The 20469-nt window shown below is 34.1% G+C and overlaps 1 protein-coding gene across 1 annotated transcript; it reads right to left on the bottom strand.

The window, feature by feature from the left end:
• Nucleotides 1–18323: 18323 nt before the first annotated feature.
• LOC122293535 lies at nt 18324–20469 on the bottom strand. Its single transcript, XM_043102098.1, has 5 exons — nt 19599–20469; nt 19340–19493; nt 19093–19180; nt 18625–18980; nt 18324–18516 (listed from the first exon to the last, which is right to left on the bottom strand). Exons 1-5 carry the CDS (start codon nt 20467–20469, stop codon nt 18324–18326), a joined length of 1662 nt encoding a protein of 553 aa, XP_042958032.1.

Below are 20469 nucleotides of genomic sequence, written 5' to 3'. Positions count from 1 at the left end.
TAATTCAGGCCTACAAAACCTTTAAAACAATTAGTCGATTAATTCACTAAAAAAATATAAATTTTTCAAGAAATAATGTTACCTACAGTCATTTTTGTATATTTTCTACATATTTTACTGATATAATTAATTCCATCAATTTTTTTTAATACTTAATTAATTATATTAATAAAATGTTAAAAAAAATAAGTAGAAATAACTACTTAACATAACATTTTTATTTTTCAAGCGGATCTCATCTTTTTTTCACAAGACCCCTTAATTACATAAATTATTTTAATATCTTTCCAATTCTGATATTATAGGATACACGACCGTGATGGCAAAGTTAATTTATTGTGCAGAATGTTGTCGACTGTCCGGTGAGGTAGCTAGAATACGAAGGCATCAGTGTCAAGAATTATGAAAGAAGGGAAGGCTAGGGGTCATGATGACTGACGTTTATGGTCCCGGATCCCCATTTTCTTTAAAGCTGTACAAATAGTTTTACTTTCTAATTTTTCTATATATAAATATAATTACGTATTAATTTATATATTAATAATTTATTTATATTTAAATTTTAAATTAATATTATTTTTAATAAAATTTATTTTTTAATCAATCATATCACATTAATATCTCTTCTCTTCTATATATAAAAAGTGTGTATGAAACGAAAAATCTTATTTTAACAGTTTTTCTTGTTTTTCCGTTAAAGTTAACACCGTTTGTTTTAACGGTTTAACATATAAAATGAAGACATAAATATTAAGAGAGATAGCATTCAATGTTGTTATATGATTTATTAATCACAATAATAATAATAATATTTAATAATTTATATAATAATAAGTAATTAAAGATTAGTTATTATATTTTTCTCATTTTCCTTAATATATACACGTGTATTAGGTGCATAAGACGTAAATCTCTAAGTATAATATACGTGTATTATACGTTTCATTAACTCAGATTATTGAATATTTCAAATTTAAAAATCTCATATAATATATAATACAAGTGTGTTTAATCAAAGTATTTTTTCTTTTCCCATGGTAGTAGGACGTAATTTCCGCTAAGTCATATTCCACATGTAGGCTTGCTATGATGGGTACGTGACAAAGGCTATGATCCTTGAGCTAATCAAGAAAGAGTAAATTCGGCCAACAATTTCAAAATATATTTTAGGATTTATATATATGCTATATATAGAAAATATTATACCACAAATTTTATAAAAAGATTATGTTTTAACTTTATGTTGTCCCTGATCGACTCAACCAACAACAAAATAAGAATTTCAATGTTGTCTTTATTGATCGTCTATAGGATGACATAAATTGATGAATAATAATACAAATATCAAACGACACATATTTTGAACTACCGTTTATGTTAGACTTTTATTAAATTTTTCGTATACATCTTTGTTAAAATTATAGATGTTATAAACATGTATTGGATTATATGATATTTTAAACTAATTTTTTTATTTTCTCTAATATGCCTTAAATTATTAAGTGACATCAATAATTTTTATAAAATATATATTATTTTTTACAAATAATCATTTCATAAAATTAGACAAACGTACTTTACACGTTACTTCTCTCTAGTATATATTAATATATAATTATATTTGTAATTATATTTATCCGAAGTAATTGTTCATGCGTTTATCATTTGCTGATAGGACACGCTTACGATCGAGTCCGACGGTACTACGTTTGATCTACGATTTTCTAGAGGACTGAAATTAAGTAGCTTGTTCATAGTGATCTTGTCGCGGTTTATGGGATTCGGATCGACTAAGATTTTTTAGAATTTGCTAACCCAATTAAACATCTGTTTTCCTTTTTTCGTCTAAAGGCACGAATATATATGTAGATATATTGTTCGACGTGCGAACTGTGGGGTCACGAGTACTGTAGGCCGTGATCATGACCTGTTGGGCGGTGCTGCACTTTATTGTCTTGGACAAGTTCTAATCGTTGAAGGACTCATTTCCTTTCCCTCGTCGTTCTTGATGGATGAGTCTACTTAATTATATATAATTATGAGATGAAAAAATATAATTATAAATATAATTATGTATTAATTTATTTATTAATATAATATAATTAGTTAAAAAGTAAATTTTATTAAAAATAATATTAATTTAAATTTTAAATATAAATAAATTAATATTAATATATAAATTAGTACACGACTATATTTATATATAATAAAACTCCTATGAGATACAGTCGGGAGTTTAAGACCGATCGCGTAAGGCTTCGTCGCGTAAAACTTCCGCACCATTTCCTTGAAAGGTTACAGGTGGCTTTTGTGCTTAGGACAGAAGACTCTCTTGATAGCTCTAGCTAAGAGTTCAAGATCGCCTACTCAAGGCTAACCAAATATTCAATATTCCAAATACTTGAATTCTTTAGAACAATTTTTTTCTGTAAAAAGTTACTAATTTTCATACTTTATAAATAATTTTATAATATTGATATATGCATGGAAGAAGAGAAATGATATCCTAGAATTGCTCTAATCTTCTTTTATTTCCTTCCAACCCCCCTTTCCATCATTAATGACCAACCCAATCCCGAGTATACTAAATGGATGCTTATCATCTCCACCATAAAGTCCTCCCTCACAAATATTATCCTTTCTCAAGTTCTTGATTGTCCTACATCAAAGAAATCTGGTCTACCCCATATTCTATATTTTCGGCCCAAATTACTGTGCAAGCATAGTACAAATTGGCCACCCTAAAAAAAGGTCTTGAGACAATTTCTCAATATTTTCATCACGCCACTTCTCTAACTTCCTCTCTTAGTGCTGCCGATTAACTACTTTCATCGTCAGAATTCATAACTTACATTCTTGCTAGTTTAGGCATCGATTATAAGTAACTTTTAATCTCCATCACCACTAGACCCGATCCACTTTCTTCTTTCCAAGTTTATGGCTATTTGCTTAACCATGAGTCTAGGTTAGCACACCAGACTAATTCTCTTCTATTTATATGCGTCCTGTTCAAGCACATCTTACTCTAACGAGAATGCCTTTTTCTCCTTATCGTGGCCATTGTCACGCCCCTCTGCGTGGACGTGGCACGAGTTGAGGTCCTTCTCAATCACTCAATTTCTTTCTAATTATTTTGAAACATGACTCGTATGTCAGGTCTGTCAAAAAATTGGTCATACTGCATCGTTTTGATTAGTCCAATAAGTCCTTCATGGTTTCCAGATATTGCGGTTACAAATCATTTCACTATAGAATTTTCTAATCTCCTTATCAAGACCCAGATCATGTCAACATTGGTGATGAGCCCTCTCTACCTATTTACAATATTGGCACAATGCAACTTCATACATCTGTTGGCAAATTCCTTCTCCATAAGCTTTTACATGTTCTTTTAATTACTCACAATTTTTTATCAGTTCACCAATTTTGTTTAGATAATTTCATTTATTTTGAATTTCACTCTTCTTGTTTTCTTGTGAAGGATCTGCACACACAGCAGCTGCTCCTCCAAGGCCCCGTTAGGAATGGTCTCTATAAGCTCCTCACCAATTTTAAGCCCATCTCTCCATCAGCATATATTGGTGAACAGACCTTGTCACAAAATTGGCACTCTCGTCTTAGACATCCTTCTCCGCACACTACCTCCTTTACCATTCATCAATATCAACTTCCACTCACAAGAAATACTACATTACCTCTATGCCTAGCCTATGCCCAAGCCAAATCACATGCTCTTCCTCATCCATCTTCACATTCTCACTCCACTAAAACTTTTCAATTACTGTTTTTAGATGTCTGGGAATAGCGCCTGTACTGTCCTATTCCAGTTATAAATTTTGCCTTTCTATTGTCGATGACTTTACAAATTTATTTGGTATTTTCCTCTTCATGCAAAATCTGATGTCACTATTGTTTTATTAGCATTTTACGTTACATTAGCAACATCTTTTCTTCCAATGTCATTTCCATTTAAACAGATTGGGGTGGTGAATTCGGCCCCCTACCCTCCATTCTTAAGTCTTTTGGCATTACTCATCAAATCACATGTCCATATTCACATGCTAAAAATGGAATTGTTGAAAGACGCCATCAACATATTGTCGAGACTGATTTCTCTCTCTCTCTCTCTCTCTCTCTCTCCTCTCAAATGTTTTAGTTCCCTCCACATATTGGACGAAGGCTTTTCAAACTATTTTTTTTTCTCATTAATCGCATGCCTATTCCAATTCTTAAAAATACTTCCCCCTTCCAAGCACTTTTTGGTCATCCTCCTGGTTATTCTTTTGTTTTTTTTGGCACTTTTGGTTTCGCAGGTTGGCCTAATCTTCTTCCCTTCAATCATCACAAAATGGATTTTCGTTCAAAATTATGTGTTTTCATGGGTTATACTCATGATCACAAAGGATACAGCTATTTCCATATTCTCACTACTCAGACTTATATTTCTCGTGATGTCACCTTTAATGAGGCCCATTTTCTCTTTACCACACCCACCTCCCTCTTAGATTCGTCCACTAGGCCTCACCCCTCTTTGTTCCTTTTCTAAATACACGACCCATCTCATCCCGGCCCCCTCCTACTACACCTGTGTCCATCCTCACATTCCCTCCTTACTTGTCACTTGGCCCAATCTATCTCAGTCCATACCTAATATATCTGAGACCCATCCCCCATCGCATTCATATGTTACATGGTCCAATCCATCCAACTCTAATTCCTCTCTCTCAAATCCTCTCTCAGGTCCTAATCCTAACTCTTCACCCACTGAACCGACACTCTCTGTTCCCTTACCTGCATCACCTTCATCTTGTCCTCTTGCCGCACCCTCTCATCCCATGATTACCCATTCAAAAATCCATATACACTACCCCATCTTAAGGTCCGATGGCACGGTTCCATGACCCCAACTTCTCTCACTATTTCAGCCTCGTCTAGTGTTCCTGAGGAACCCACTTGTTATACAAAAGCCTCAAAATTACAAGAATGGCGTCAAGTCATGAATCTCAAATTTCAACCTCTTCTCCAGAACAAAACCTGGGACCTTGTTCTTCCCTCTCCTAACTTCAATGTTTTATGCTCCAAATGGGTCCTCAAAACCAAAAGGCATGCTAATGGGTCCCTTGAGCAGTGCAAGGCTTGCCTCACTGCCAAGGGATTTCATCAACAAGCTGAACTCGATTATACAAAGACTTTCAATCCTGCGGTGAAACCGGCCACTATTTGACTTCTCATCTCCATTGTAGTACAAAACCAATGGCCACTTCATTAGCTCGATATCCAAAATAACTTCTTACATGGGGATTTGGAGGGGGATGTGTACATGCTACAATCCATTAGGTTTGTTGATTCTAATTTTCCTACTCATGTTTGTAAATTGAGGAAATCAATTTATGGATTGAAACAAGCCCCTAGGGCTTAGTTTTCTATACTTAGCACTAAGCTGCTAACACTAGGGTTTCAATTTTCCAAGTCAGATTCTTCATTATTTGTTTTTACCATTACTCATGCTTCGGTTCTTTTTTTTACCATTACTCATGCTTCAGTTTATTTCCTCATATATATATGGATGATATTGTGGTTACTGCTAATCACTCAATTTTCATCATTGATTTTATTAATGGTCTTAGATCCTCATTTCCAATTATAGACCTTGGTGCTTTGCATTACTTTTTAGGAATTGAAGTTCTTCGCATAGCTACTATTTTATTTATGTTCCAAAACAAATATATTTCTAATCTGTTGTTGCGCACAAACATGCATCAGTCCAAATCAGTTTCAACTCCCATGTGCACATCAGCTAAACTCACTGCCTTGAGTGGTAACTCCTTTAAGGTCATCAACTTTGCCGTAGTATTGTAGGAAGCCTTCAATACATTTTCTTTACTAGACCAGATATTTCTTTCGCTGTGAATAAAGTTTGTCAATTCATGCATTGTCCTCGTATTCCTCATTCGCAAGCTATCAAGAGGATTTGACGCTATCTTTAGCTTACTTATGGTTTACATTTTTCGGCCTCTTCATCTCTTACACTTAAAAGCTTTTTCTGATGCTATTAGATGGGATGCCCAAATGATAGAAAATTCACTGGTGATTTTTGTGTTTATCTTGATAATCACCTTGTGTCTTGGGGTTCTAAAAAGCAACTCACGGTTGCATGGTCCTCTACTGAGACTGAATACATAGAAGTGGCAAATACTACTTGTGAGTTACTTTGGTTACAATCTTTGTTGAAAGAAATTGGATTTTTTCTGGCTGATCCACCTACACTATGGTGTGATAATATTGGAACTACATATTTAGCGGTAAATCCTGTTTTGCAATCTCACACTAAACATGTTGAACTGGATTATCATTCTGTGCGAAACTGTGTGGCGACCAAGACACTTCGGATTGCCTTTGTATCTATCAAGGATCAACTAGTTGACATACTTACAAAACCCCTATCCATAGCAAGGTTTTTTACCTTATGATCAAGCCTCACTATTCTATTAGCGCCGCTTGCATCACGGGAAAATATTGAGACAAACAGTGGTCATGCACAACCAGAAGAGCATATCTCCATAACTGACTCTGTTGATACCTCCAGCTAAGAGCTCAAGACACATCACCTACTCAAGGCTAACCGAATATTCAAGATTCCAAATGCTCAAATTCTCTAGAACAATCTTTCTATATAAAAGACTAGTTTTCATACTCTATAAATACTTGTGTAATATTGATATTTGCATGGAAGAAAAGGTATTCCAAAATTGCTCTAGTCTTTTTTTATTTCCTTGAGCCATTTTGTCGAACACAATTGGTAGTTTCTTCAACATCAAATCATGTGCGCCCCAAATATATATGCACATCAATGTAAATGATTTTTTTTTTCTTTAAACATTTTTAAAACATCCTTATCCATTAAAAATAAATAAATAAATAAAAATTCATTAATAATCACTTTATTAACTATTAAAGAAAATAAAAATATAAAACTTATAAGTGAGTACATTTAATAATATATTTGAAATTTATCCTATCGTTTTCTATTTGTTTGTGCAAGTATAAGTGTGTGTCAACTCCTAGTTTTGTGGAAAGTTGTAGAATAGATGGTGGATTGTTCTGATCGATTTCTTATGACTTCCAAAGACTTGAAAATTGTACTAGAACGTGTCATGTACTATGTATTGATTGTGGTGAAGAGTGGGGTGATCGATCTTGAAGATTTGAGGCTAGTTATCCTTATAGTGTGGCAAATGTCATCGATGTGGCACATGGGGATCCCATTCACCTACCATAAAGATGTGCGTGAGGCACAGCTTTGGACGTTGGAGGGGGAGGATGTGGGAAGCTCTGAGACTATTCTCTCATCTCCGTTAAAAATGGAAATGGACATGATGAGAGGAAGGGAGTTGGAGGGAAGACTCTCGTCTCCCATTTCTTCCATACAAAATAGGTTTGGAGTTTGACTTGAAGCTTGACTAAGAGAGAGGCTTTTAAGAAGTTGTGCAAACATCTAGTATTATTAGGAAGATAGATTCTATAGACCACCTAAATGCTTTTAGCGAATAATTCATAAAAAATAGAGTAATGCTACTCATTGTCCTTTTTACTATCGTTCTCTTATGATTATTATATGATATGGTATTGAATGATTAGAGATTATTTATTATATTTTATTTGTAGGCATATCATTTAATACCACATCAAGGGATGTTGAGAGGTTGATGATGATAAATAATTTTTTTTTTTTAAATTGTAGTATAAGCAAGTATTATATTTCTCTCTTTTAAATTCTAAACTTTATTTTGAAAACAAAATTGTAGAAAATAGTAATCTTACTGTGGAATATTCAAGACTCGTACTTTGGAATCTTGGATAGTCAAATAAGATGAGAAACCTGTGAATAGCAGTAAGATGATTTGTGAACAGTAGTGAAGTAGTTTTAGTTAAGATTTTTATTGAGTTAGAAAAATTTGAATAAAAATGTCATAATGTTAAGATATTATTGGAATATAATTTTTATTTTGGAATTTGAAAAAGTAAAATTATTTTTGTATTTTATATAGAAGTTTGAGAAAGTTGTAATTATTAGATGAAAATGTATGAAAGAGAAATTGAAAAGTAATTGTATTTGAATAATGATTGGATGTTAATATGAGATGAGATGCGATAAAATAAGACCAACTATATATCCAAATAGAGCCTAAGACATTCGGAGAACAATAAATTATGGCATAGTGTAGCTTCCCTAAATATGGATGCAACTACAATAAATGCATAAAAATAATGGATAGTTGTCATAAATACAAACTGGATCACTAAGGCTCTATTTGAAACTTGGACGAGTCTAACATCCAAATACTCAACTTTCAAATTATTAAATTCATCTCAAGTCAAAATCTCTTTACATGTGGGACCTACAATCTTTTTTAACTCAACACATCTTTACATACAGAACCCACAACATTTTTTAATTTTTCATAAATACATCTAAACTTATCTTAACATCTAAATACATTTAGGTATGATTTGGGAAGTAAGATGAGAATGTTGAGTTTTAGATGAAAATTTAAAATATTATTATTGTTTTTGGATTTGAAAAAGTTAAATTGTTTATTACATTTTGTATGAGGATTTGAGAAAGCTGTAATGATGAGATGAAAATTTTGTATTTGAGATGAAAATTTTGGCTTGGCCAAACTGAACCTTAAACTCATTTTAGGCAGACCTCACAAAATTTATTTCACTATTTTAACTCATTAATATTCAACTCAACTCAGAATCCAAACAGGGCCTAAACTCCCCAATTCAAAGGGTCATAGGCTTGCTTGACCAAAATGGATGCTAATTTTGAGGCCCAACTCACAACCCTAATTTTTAGTAATAAATTAATAATTATTTTAAAAATAAATTTTGAATGTAAAATTATTATTTTCAATATCATATTTAGGCTCTGTTTGGATAATAAAAGTGTTTTATCTCATCATTACAATTTTTTAAATTTTCACATGAAATGTCAAAATATAATAAATAATTGAACATTTTCAAATCTCAAAATAATAATAATATTAAAAAATAATATTATAAAAATATTTTATTTAACTTTCGACTTTCAATATCTCAACTTATCTCCTCTCAATTCACTATCCAAACGGCACCTAAATCATTGTGTTTCAAAAATTTAAATTAATAAAAAATAATATATTTAATTCTTTAATTATATAATACTCAAAATTCAAAATTTTTATTTATATATTTAATATCATATTAAATCATTGTGTCTAAAAAGTCACAATTTTTATTTATATTTTTTATAGTTGGTTCATAATTAGTTTTTTGTTGTCTCTTGAATTATTATATATACACGTTCTTCTATATAATATTCTAGGGATAATCTCATTTTAGGAGAACGTATAGTACATATTCTTAATTTTTTTAGAAAATCTAAGGTTAGGTTTAAATAGTGAATTGAGATGAAAATTAAATAAAATATTGTTAGAATATTAGTTTTTAATAATATTATTTTTTTAAGAATTGAAAAAGTTGAATTGTTTATTATATTTTGTGTAAAAATTTGTGAAAGTTCTAATAATGAGATGAGATGAGATAGGTTGAGAGCCTCTCTTAATCCAAATTGAGATTTTAATTTCTTGTGAATAGTATTAAAATTGTTTGTAAATAGTAATGAAATAGTTTGAGTTAAGTATTTATTGGGTTTTGAGAAAGGAAAAAGAGAAAAAGTTATATAAAAAAATATGATAAAGTTAAAATATTATATAATTTCTTAATATTATTCTTGTTTTACGATTTGAAAAAGTTGAATTAGTTTTTGTTTAAAAATATGAGAAAGTTGTAATAATTAGTTTGAAAAATTTGTAATGATTAGTTTTAAAATGTTTGTATTTGAATAATGTTTGGGAAAGAAATGAGATGAGATGTGATTATTAGATAATATGAGATGAGATGAAAATTGTTTCCAAACATCCCCTAGGGAAAAATATGCAATTTTGGCAATGTTCTCCCAAACTTTTAATTTAATTTGATAAAACTCCCCCTCAATTAATTACCAATAAGTTTAATTTTTTGCTGAAAAAAAGTTTAATTTTATACACCTCACCCAAAATATAAGGTATTTTTAAATGATGCTCTCTATATACTACAACGGAAGTCATTTTTACCAGCGACTTTAAATCACCGGGAAAAGTACTAAAATCCTCGCCAAATAAATATCCCAGCAATTTTTAACTCGCCGGTAAATCACCAATATTATAAAGCCATTTTTGATATACTGCCGCGAAAGTAAAATATCGCCGTCTTAAACAACCGATTTAGTGGCGATTTTTCCATCGCCGGAATATAATTCCAAAACGTCATTAATTTTTTACCAGTGATGTAAAAATTGCTGCCAAATCATATGACAACGATTTCGTAATCGCTGGTCCACGATTTTGTTGCTGGTATATTTTTTCACCAGCGATTAAGAAATCGCAGCTATATGATTTGGCAGCAATTTTTAGATCGCTGGTAAAAGATTAATGACGTATACCGGCGATGAAAAAATCGCTGCCAATTAAATTACCAGAGATTTTTTGGTCGCCGGCATATAATTCTAAAAACACCAACCCTATTTGCCAGCGATTTGAAAATCGCTACTAATTGATTTAGTTACGATTTCCTAATCGCTGGTGATGGATTTTGTTGTTTTAATATTCTTTCACCAGCGATTAGTAAATCGTAGCTAAATCAATTAGCAGCGATTTTCAAATCGCTGGCAAATAGGAATTATATTCTGGCGACCAAAAAATCACTGGTAATTTAATTGGCAGCGATTTTTTCATCGCTGGTAAATGCGTTTGGCGTTTGGGAAGTATATGCCGGCGACATGGAAATCGCTGCTAAATTAATTGGCAGCGCTTTTTCTGTCGCCGGCAAATGAAATTGGCGTTTGGGAAGTATTTACCGGCGATGTATAAATCGTTGCTAATTGATTTAGCTGCGATTTCCTGATCGTTGGTGGATTTTGCAGCGGTGAAAAAATAGCTGCCGTATGAATGACAACGATTTTTTCCATTATATTATTTTTTGGTTATTTGAACTTATTAATGACGATTCTAAAATCGCTGGAAAAACCTAAAAATTAAATTTTTGTTAACCCAGTATTCTTACTGTGACACCCAGTAAGAATACTGGGTTAATATTTTTCTTGATTCATCCAAATGTACCTAATTGACATGTTCAACATAAATTTCCATATATGCACAACAATATATCCATACATCAACTAATATATCTGCAACCATTTTATCCAATTTAACAATTTTGGTCAAGCGTCAATTCAACCAAGTTAATATAAATTTTTACACTGGGTGGTGCATTGGGGAAGTTAATACAAGCTGAGCTACAAATTATATAATTAGACAAACATAACCATATAATAATTGACAACTCTGTTATCACTAAATCATAAAACTACCAATGAATCTCATTATGTTTAATTTGGACTTTTCATTCACACTGGCATTTCATTCAACAATCTGTTGATCCTTATCATCATACTCCTGTCATTCATGTTGGAGAGCCACAGCACGCTTGAGAATGGTATTCTCCCGCATAAGTCTTTCAATTTGGACCTTTAGCATCACATTTTCCTGGCATTTGAAAACATTGGATTTTGAGCAACAAAAATTGGAAAGGAAGGCACAAGGAATGTAATGACTACTTGGAAGTGTGGGGACTCTTACTGAACTTGAATCAATTGTTATATCAAGCCATCAAATTAATTGATAAATAATCCATTTTTATCCCACCAATTTCCTTTCCTTTTATTTTTATGTTTTGGGAAATCACACTTTACCCCCATGATATCATTCTATCCTGTAACGTTTTCCCAATCTTCATAGGTGGCACAATCTCCACAGTTCAATCTTGCAATAGTGGCAAATTCCAAAAAAGAGAGATAGTTTGGAGGAAAGCAAATACTATAGTAGTTTGACAGTCATTGCAAAACTTGAAGGAATTCTGATTTTTGTTGTCAACGGGAGTTGTTGAAAGGTCATAAATATAACTAAAGTCCATGCTTCACCAAACGCTAAGTATGGATCATATGTTCATTACAGGACTCTTACAGGGTATCCATCAACAGACAATTCAAGTAGATAGTCAATTCTCAAAACCCAAACCATGATCAACCTCTAGTCTCATACAAAAATTAAACCAGAATTTAATTATAGATATGTACCTTGCGATCGATATGTGTCCACCACCAGCACGTGAACTGATGGACTTCTCTGTTGTCTCTACCAATCTTGCTTCACCACCTTTGGCATCATCCATACTAGTTCCATACTAGTATCTGCTGTATTACCCTCGCAAGCAATTCAACCCATTCTGCACCGTCCACAGGAAGGTATTTGCATTTATTGTTGATAGGTTATCAGGAGCAACATTGAACTACTTCCATCACCACTCAAGTTTCTAAACATCTCCATACATTCTTCCCCATAACAAATAACACTGATTGCTATGAAAAGATGCAACGTGAAGGCGCTGATTGCTATGAAAAGATGCAACGTGAAGGCGCACATGATTCTAATAACATACAGTTGTTGCTGCTCAGATCAAATCTCACCCCGCAGATCAAACCACAGATTTAGTCTGATGCCTAATGTAAGAGTGATTTAAAAAACAACCAGGTTTGCGAGAAATGATTATTTTACATTTACATGAAATATAAAATATTCATGTATTCTTTATAATGAAAGACAAACAAAATACAGGACTCTTAACCATGCATGGTTGAAGAACTATTCTACTAGGACTTTGTTTTTTTTTTTTTTTTTTTTTTTTTTTTTTCCATTCTAATTATGAAGAGGTGACTAGCTACTTACTTACCTTTGGCTCTACATGTGAATTTGGGATATATATATATATATATATCCCTCTGTTTACTTAGATGGATGCTATCCCCATTTATTTAATTCATTGTCATCTCTTATAGCGGAAAAATATATTGAACCACTCGGTGTATATATGAAGATGGCAACATAAACTCCAAAAGTAAACGAGAATGATCTAAAAAAGTCAAAAAAATCCTGAGTGCAGATCATTGTTCTAAAGTATCTATAACAGAAATAGTTAGTAAATATCTAAAGGAACACTTTCCATATAAAACTTGGTAACCCAAATTTGATCAATAACAAAAATTCCAATATACTAATTTGGTGTACTGTTGTTGTTACATCATAAATCTCCAAATCAGTATCACAATATACTTTTAAGTAGGGTCAGAGTTTGAGCATGTTGTCAAGATTACAACTTTTTTAAAGTTTTCCTGATCAGATATTGTGTTACGAGGAGGAATCTAGCTAGCTATATATTCAGCTTTGAAAAAATGGTCAATGACTCAGATTCTCCTAGCTAGGCAGTCGTGAAAAATCATTTCATTAGTGAATCCTCATCATGAGTTTAACGTTGGCCGAATGTTTAATATTAGAGTAATCATATTTGTAATTGTCAGTGTATATACGTCACTATAATGATTTAAAAAATTGATTATTAAATACATATATTTATGTGCATCAATATATCTCCTTTAATAATATCTTTCTTTCTATTTCAGAGACGACACGATATATTACACAACCAGTAATTGTATTATAAAGTCTGTAGCTACAAGATAATCCCATGCAAGTGTCATCTATATGACGCAGTAAACAATCCATGCACACAGTCTCTATTTGCACCTTTTCAAGAGGTGAGCAAATCCTCTAGAAAAGTCAGTAATTTATACTTCAACAACTGGACGAGTATGGAAAAATTTTCTTTCCCACAACAATTAAATTTCAAAGTTGCTTGAAATTGATATTTGAGTACCTTTTCCGGTTGCAGAGAACACATGTAATCCAGCACTCCTCATTCTTGTCTGAACCCAACAGTATTCAATGATTGAAGGAGCGCAGCACCTTGCCCCTTGCTTATCTTTGTTCCTTCGGCAAAATATTGCATAATGAGTAAATATTTTGGGAATAGATAACCTAGCAAATTAATGCTGGATTCAATGGACATAATATAGTTCAGAAACCAAAATATGAAATTGATTAATATTCTAAGAAATCGATTAACTTAGGAGTTTATATTATATTGAATAGACTTTTTCCAATGGCCAGAACATTGTATTAATGAAAAGTGTCAAACAGATTCATTGGCATTAAACTTCGTAGTCCAAAAGACAAAATACATGTTATTGGCACAAATGTTTGGGAAGATTTCAGACCATATTCGCTACTCATTCAAAATATAATAATATGGCATTTCTCCTGATATAGGTACTGTCCAGCAAGGCTGTTCAAAGATGTGTTTCCACTAGCCTTGTTTTCAGTCTCTCTCAATGAATATTTTGCAAAATATTCTTCCTTAACTCATATAATTTGTGCTGAACATGGCTTTACCTATGCTAGTATTAATATACTATCATGCCTTATAACGTAAGATGTTATTCCATAACTCTTTCTCCAAGGCCCTGACCCCAAAATATAGTGCTTGACAATATATATAACCCTGCACCAAAACATCTTAGAATGGAGTGCAAGAAAATAGCACTAGCCTATTCAGTATATTTCCACTCTAACATAGACTACAAAACTATAAATTAACACCTCCCGACAACTTGGGTGGTAGGCAAAAATTACTTGCTCCTATTAGCTCATATCTACTGCCTTCCAGGTCAGTTTTTGCATAGTCTGTTTACATTTAGCACTCAGTTCACACAAATTTTATACCACCTTGCAGCTAGTTTCTCATGGAGAGTCAAAATTTAGTATGATTCTTAACTGATACTTAATATCACATTACATTAAGTATAAATATAGCGTGTCAATCGTCATCAGTAAAAATGGATATGACATAAAGCAATGACCATACAAAAGATGACAAGATACCATGAGATAATTGTAGTCACTCTTTACCTAAAAAACAACCATGTACACATGTGAAAGTCGTTAATAACCTCAATTGCTACTAATGAATATGCTAACCTTCACATTCCTGCATGGATCAACTAATCGAGCTTTGTTTCAAATCCTGGTGAACATTTGATTTTCATGCTGGGGAATAACCATTTCATGCCGCTTGCCTACAAGATGATTAGAGCTTAGAAAATAGTGGGTGGATTCAGGTATTGTTTAAAGATCATACCCGATAATTGATGTCACCATCTTTGGGTGATTTTATTTTTCAGCTATAAGAAACTTACACTAAATTTGAAAGATTTTACCTTACTTTCATGACAATCTCATTTGCCTCCTCAAATGTGATTTCTCGGGACATGGACACTAGATAACGTTAAAACCAAAATGTTGCTCGGGAGTGGTTCGAGTATGGAGTCTTACAAATGCCCAAACTATTCAAAAAGAGGCCACCCAAAACAAAGTCATCTCCCTGGTGTTGACTAAAAAATCCCTTTATATAGATATAGTAATATATATATATATATATATATTAACTATATATATATACCAGTTGTCATATTGACAAACAAAAAACTACCCAAAAAGGCCAAAAAACAAAACGTTCCCCCTTATGGGAAGGGGGAATCATTATACTGAGTCTGTCAATATGACTCAGTGAATGACGGATGATCTCTAAAGTAGGCCTAAAGCATTCTGTTTGTCTGAATCTGATGCTCCCTAAGAGCCCGCATCTCTGATCTCATTTCTTCGAGCTGCATCTTATAATCCTCAGCATCTTTCTTATGTTGTTCAACATCTTTCTTGTGTCTTTTAATCTTAGACATGTAGCATTGCATTTTAAGTTGGTCCCGTTGTCTACTTCACTCAGGGATGACCATCTCCCCGAGTCCTCGCGCATATCCAGGTCGATGGCCAAGGACCTCCCTAAAGACAGTCGCTGCTGCCTCATCATTATGTTGCTCTGGTTGTAGCCCATCCAACCTACCTTGCATCTGCTTCTGCACGTTGACAAAACAACGATTATTAACAATCGTGGCATGTGCTATGTATGCATATATTATTATCATAAAGAAACATATCACACAATGACTGAAAGTGTACTACTCACGTAAGTATCTTCTGTAGCATCTGTCACGAACTTATTCTTCTTCTTCGACCAGCGCGTCTCCTTATAGAAGTCAACTAGATTTCCATTCTCGGCGCGCTATATGTGTTCAAAATAAGTATAAGAATATTTGCGTAGGTAGGAAAACTTTTTAAAAGTTGACACGTGGTTTTTAAGCTCAAGTCTATTGAAAGTAACCACTACCCAACAGTAAGTTAAATTCAATCACAATTAGCAATGTGGAACCTTACATCACAACATATTCGAAAGTATTTTTGGTGGTAACGAATTCAGAATTTTGGACAAGTCTATTGAAATCAAAATGAAATTGGGAGCCATCCTCATACCTTTTGCTCAAGTATTCAGACGAATGATTTACGTCTTGATGTGTGATTAATTGCCTGCTTCTTTCGATTCTCCTGGTTTTGAGATGAAATTTTCTGCCATGCACACCCAATGTTAACTATAATAAATAACCAAATTTCCCACAAAAAAATTTGGTTACATAATAAATGGATCAAAGGATCACAACACGGGATTACTAATAGAAAGAGCATATATACCTTGAATGCATCGCTGCCCCATCTACCACACAACTTGACCCATACAAGGGGGTCCACCAAGCTTGTCCCAGTAGCTAAAGCTTCTTCATGGCTTCCAAATGATTCATAAATCTTGTGCAAGTCATGATGGAAGGAGTTGAAGTGCTTTTGAAGTGCCTTTGTCACGGTCAATTGGTGGTTTTCTCATTCCCAGTCGAACACGAAGTCAGTCTACAATTAAATGTGAATTAGAATTTTGGCAACGGTTATATTGCATAAACCACTTCCAACATGATGAAAATAACTAACCCAAACACTTACCCGAACACGATCAATGAGCTTCTCTTTCATGGCTTGCGGAACACTTGTCCATCGCTCATAACTCATGTCACCGTATTGTTTAACAATCCATGATACACGTGTCGTGAACATAGAAGCGTGTTCACAACACGGGGCAATCTCGTCGTCGTTTATCTTTAAACTAACTTTCCCGTGCTTCCTCGCCTTCTCAAACTCGATGCATTGAGAGGGCCCACGAGTTCATTTTCTCTGTTGCTGCGCTACTACAGGCTCCGTGGGGGCATCTGCAACTGTATATAAAAAAGATCACTAGATTAGTGTATGTAATTATGGCACAAACTTTACACAAACAAACACAAATAAATTACTTGCATTCAATATGTTGAAGAAACAACACACACCAGTTTGTGGTATATTGGGGTCTTCCATTCTTGCGTGTTCTCTAACAGGTGATTGGTCGCGCACTGGTGAGGGTTCTTGAACGATCGCTTGTGTAGGAATTGGGAGAGTGGATGGTGGGGGACTTGGGGGCTGTGTGGAGTCATCTGAGGAGGATTGATTACACTCCTCAGGGCTATGATATGAGGCGATTTTTGCACCCTGTGGTCGGTTGTGGCGAGCCGAGTACGGTACATGGCGCCTTGCACGAATACCCCACAATCTCCCTCCGCCCCTAGAAGTGGGTCCCGCTCGGTCACCTGCGTGTGTAGGAGTTAATAGCATGGTAATAAACGTTAGTTCCATTCCATAAAATAATCTCAAAGTCTACAGACAGGGTTCATCATAAATAAATTTACATACCCTTTTCAAAAAGTAGTTGTGTAGACTAACCAATACATTATGATCATAATATAGACAAAGGAATAACTTCTCGAGCTAAATTATATACCTTGGTAATTAATAGTGCTCCTCATGCCTCCAGCTTGAAGATGTAATAGTTCGATATCGGGCAAAGCAAATCCCCTACCAAATCTGTCTGTGCAGCGAGTACTTAATGCAACACAGTATTGTTTTCCCCTCACCTGAGCAAGAATAATATCATATATATCAGGAGTCAAACAAGTTTACAAGAAATACATATATGAAAACATAAATGTACAGAACTGCATATTACTTCAGTCCATCTATTAAAAAATTACTTAATGGGTTTAATGAATAAATTAGAAAAAAGTGTTGATAATACAATCTCATAGTGAACTATCTATGTACCCCATGGCCATTATTAAAAGAGGTAATCTGCTATACCAACCTTAACTAGACGCAATTTCTAGCTTGTAATTATCAATTGAACACAAACTCTTCGTCTGTTGATAGGTCCTCTTCATCTGAACATTCCCCCTCACTATACCCATCTCCAGAAGCAGAAGTAATCATGTCATCATTAATAAAGCTGCCAGAATCTCTGCCTTGACCATCAACAGCCATGACTTATTGTGCATCAATATGGCTAGGTGGTATATCAAGCCTATCCAGTGGAGTTGACACTGGATCCACATTATCAAACTGCACTGGTTCATAATAATATGATGACTCAGTTTCTTGATCGGCCTCATTAGTACTTACTTCGCCATCATTAATATCTTCCATAATCCTCGACATTGTAGGAATATTGTATACATTCCTATTTGTAAAGGTTTGCAAAAGACCTCAATTCGCTTTCACCCTTAAATCTCTTATGTAGAAATATTGATCAGCCTCACTCGCCAAAACGAGTGGTTCATCCTTATACCAAGTCCTATTCATGTTGACACTAATCATATGGTCATCCACTCGTACCCCTCGTTTTCGGTCACCAACGTCAAACCAATCACATTCAAATAGGTACACCCGACGCCACTCCATGTAGCGTAACTCAATAATATTCTTAATAATACCATAAAAGTCTGCGTTATTTGTGGCCTCGTCCCAAGTTACCAACACCTTAGAATTTTGTGTATGCCGGCGAAGTTGACGCTGCTTTGTATGAAACCTTTTTCCATTTATTATGCAAGCATCATATGATGCAACCCAATGGTCAGGCCCACAAGCTAGTGCATACAAATCAGCGGACACATCATTTGGATTATTGGTACGATGTTCTTGGATCTAAATATCAAAATTGACAAAAATTCAGATTGGAGGTTTTCATCATTTTAAAACTTATTATGTAATATCCATAATATTTCAACGTAGATAAGGATGGAGCAAAATGACTTACACGGTACTTGAACAAATTTGGAAAGTCAGTTTGATGCGTGCGATCGAAAGAATTTAGGTGTTGCACCTTACATTTCTCATAGTGTTCCCTATATTTGGAGCACATAATTGCCAAGCAAAATATTTGATGTAAATTTAATTGCATATATAAAAACTTGACAAGTTTGAATGGAAGTAGATGATAAAGTAAACTTGTTGATGCTTACTGTATATATGGTCCAATCTCCTGACAATTGTTGAGCACATACCAAATGGCTGCGCCAAAGAGTTTATCAACTAATTGCACATTAGAAGCTGTACCCAAGGGACGAAATTTCTGGTTGAAAATTTTGAATCCATCTATAGTCTCCTCTTCTTCAGCATCAACGTTGCGGTCCGCTCGATTGAACTTCATCTCAACATCTTGGAGGTATATGGAGCAAAATGTCAAGCATTCAGTGTGAATGTAGGCCTCGGCTATTGAACCTTCTGGTCGAGCTTTATTCTTAACATACCGCTTAAATTTGCCGAGATATCTCTCAAATGGGTACATCCATCTATATTGTACTGGACCCCCAAGTATGGCCTCACGAGGCAAATGGACAGCTAAGTGGACCATGATATCAAAAAAGGATGGAGGGAATATCATCTCCAGTTTGCATTGAATTGTGTCGATATCAGTTTGGAGCTGGGAGATGCGATTCACATCCAATGTTCGAGCGCACAACTCTTTGAAAAAAGTGCTAAATTCAATCAAAGCCAAGGCAATGTCACTTCTTAAAAACCCCATAGCAGCAATTGGGAGTAGTCTTTGAAGGAAAACATGATAATCGTAGCTTTTTAACCCAGTTATTTTGTAATCACGTAGAGAAACACAATTCGAGATATTAGAAGAGAACCCATCTGGAAATTTGATATCGAACAGCCACTCACAAAATTTATGCCTTTCATCTCCGTGTAATGTGTACAGTGCATGTGGCATTGTTACATGATCACCTTCACGCCTCAAATGTAATTCTTTTCTGTAGCCCAATATCTCAAGGTCACGCCTTGAATTGATATTATCCTTACTTTTGCCTGGACTGTTCATTAAAGTGAATAAGATGTTTTCGGTGATATTTTTCTCAATATGCATAACATCTAAATTATGCCGAAGTTGAAGTGTTGACCAATATGGCAACTGGAAGAATATACACTTTGTCCAGTTCAGCTCTTCAGCAGTACGTTTTCGCTTCCTACGAGCTTTGCCAAACTGAACATCCCCAATCATCTGCAATTGATTGAGAATATCATATCCTCCAATATCCCTTGGTGGCATGCGATGATCTTCTTTACCGTTGAACAACCCTTTCCTCCGCCTCCATATGTGATTTTGCAGTAAGAAACGTTGGTATCCCAT

Source organism: Carya illinoinensis, chromosome 14 (genome assembly GCF_018687715.1).
Source record: "Carya illinoinensis cultivar Pawnee chromosome 14, C.illinoinensisPawnee_v1, whole genome shotgun sequence".
Classification (NCBI taxonomy): Eukaryota; Viridiplantae; Streptophyta; class Magnoliopsida; order Fagales; family Juglandaceae; genus Carya; species Carya illinoinensis.
Note: the sequence above shows the minus strand (reverse complement) of the source record. Positions and strands in the feature narration are given on the sequence as shown.